Here is a 662-nt window from a genome sequence, read left to right on the forward strand (position 1 = left end):
ACACACACACACACACACACACACAACAACACACACACACACACATATATATATATATATAAAATTCCAGATACATTTGCATATACATATTCCTATAAAACTACATAACGAATACATACATAATTTCAAATAAACGCATATATAGTCTAATACTAGTCAGCGTTTTATGATCGTTCGCGGTGATTTCCAAAAATACCTCCTGAAAGTAGGTCATAAACCCGTTATCGAGACAATCAATCCATATTGACGGTTTGGCAAATCCCATACCACCATATGTGCGTGGTTTCGGTTGCAGAATCTTTTCCCTGTACTGTTTGACTAGCTTTGTATAGTTGGCCTTGCCAACGGCGTCCAGCTGCGACGATTAAATAGAGATGGTTGAAACGAAGGCTCACATGCCAAGCAATGATGAAGTGTAAAAGTTATAAAGGTGATACTATATGATGCGCACGCTTAAGGGTTTCGGTATAGCAATCTTCTGTGCTATTAACTGTGTATAGGCTGAGGATAAGTTTTGGAGAAAAAGACTCTGACCGTTCACGGCTACTGCTGCCTATAGCATTCATTTGGTATACATTATGATCTTCCCTACCCTACAGCTCAACAGCTTTATTCATGTATGTTAATGCCAGGTCGAATTAGTTGAGACGATACATAAACTA

The 662-nt window shown here is 38.5% G+C and overlaps 1 protein-coding gene across 1 annotated transcript in view; it reads right to left on the bottom strand.

Annotated features, from left to right (window-relative positions):
* Positions 1 to 355, bottom strand: part of SARC_11028 (hypothetical protein) — a gene marked incomplete at both ends in the record, with an annotated part of 3,061 nt that extends 2,706 nt beyond the window's left edge. Inside the window, one exon of the mRNA XM_014294899.1 lies at positions 197 to 355. Within this exon, the coding sequence (XP_014150374.1) occupies positions 197 to 355 (159 nt within the window). The remainder of the gene's footprint in view (positions 1 to 196) is intronic.
* Between the last annotated feature and the right edge of the window lie 307 nt (positions 356 to 662).

This window comes from Sphaeroforma arctica (assembly GCF_001186125.1).
Source record: "Sphaeroforma arctica JP610 unplaced genomic scaffold supercont1.1494, whole genome shotgun sequence".
Taxonomy (NCBI): Eukaryota; class Ichthyosporea; order Ichthyophonida; genus Sphaeroforma; species Sphaeroforma arctica.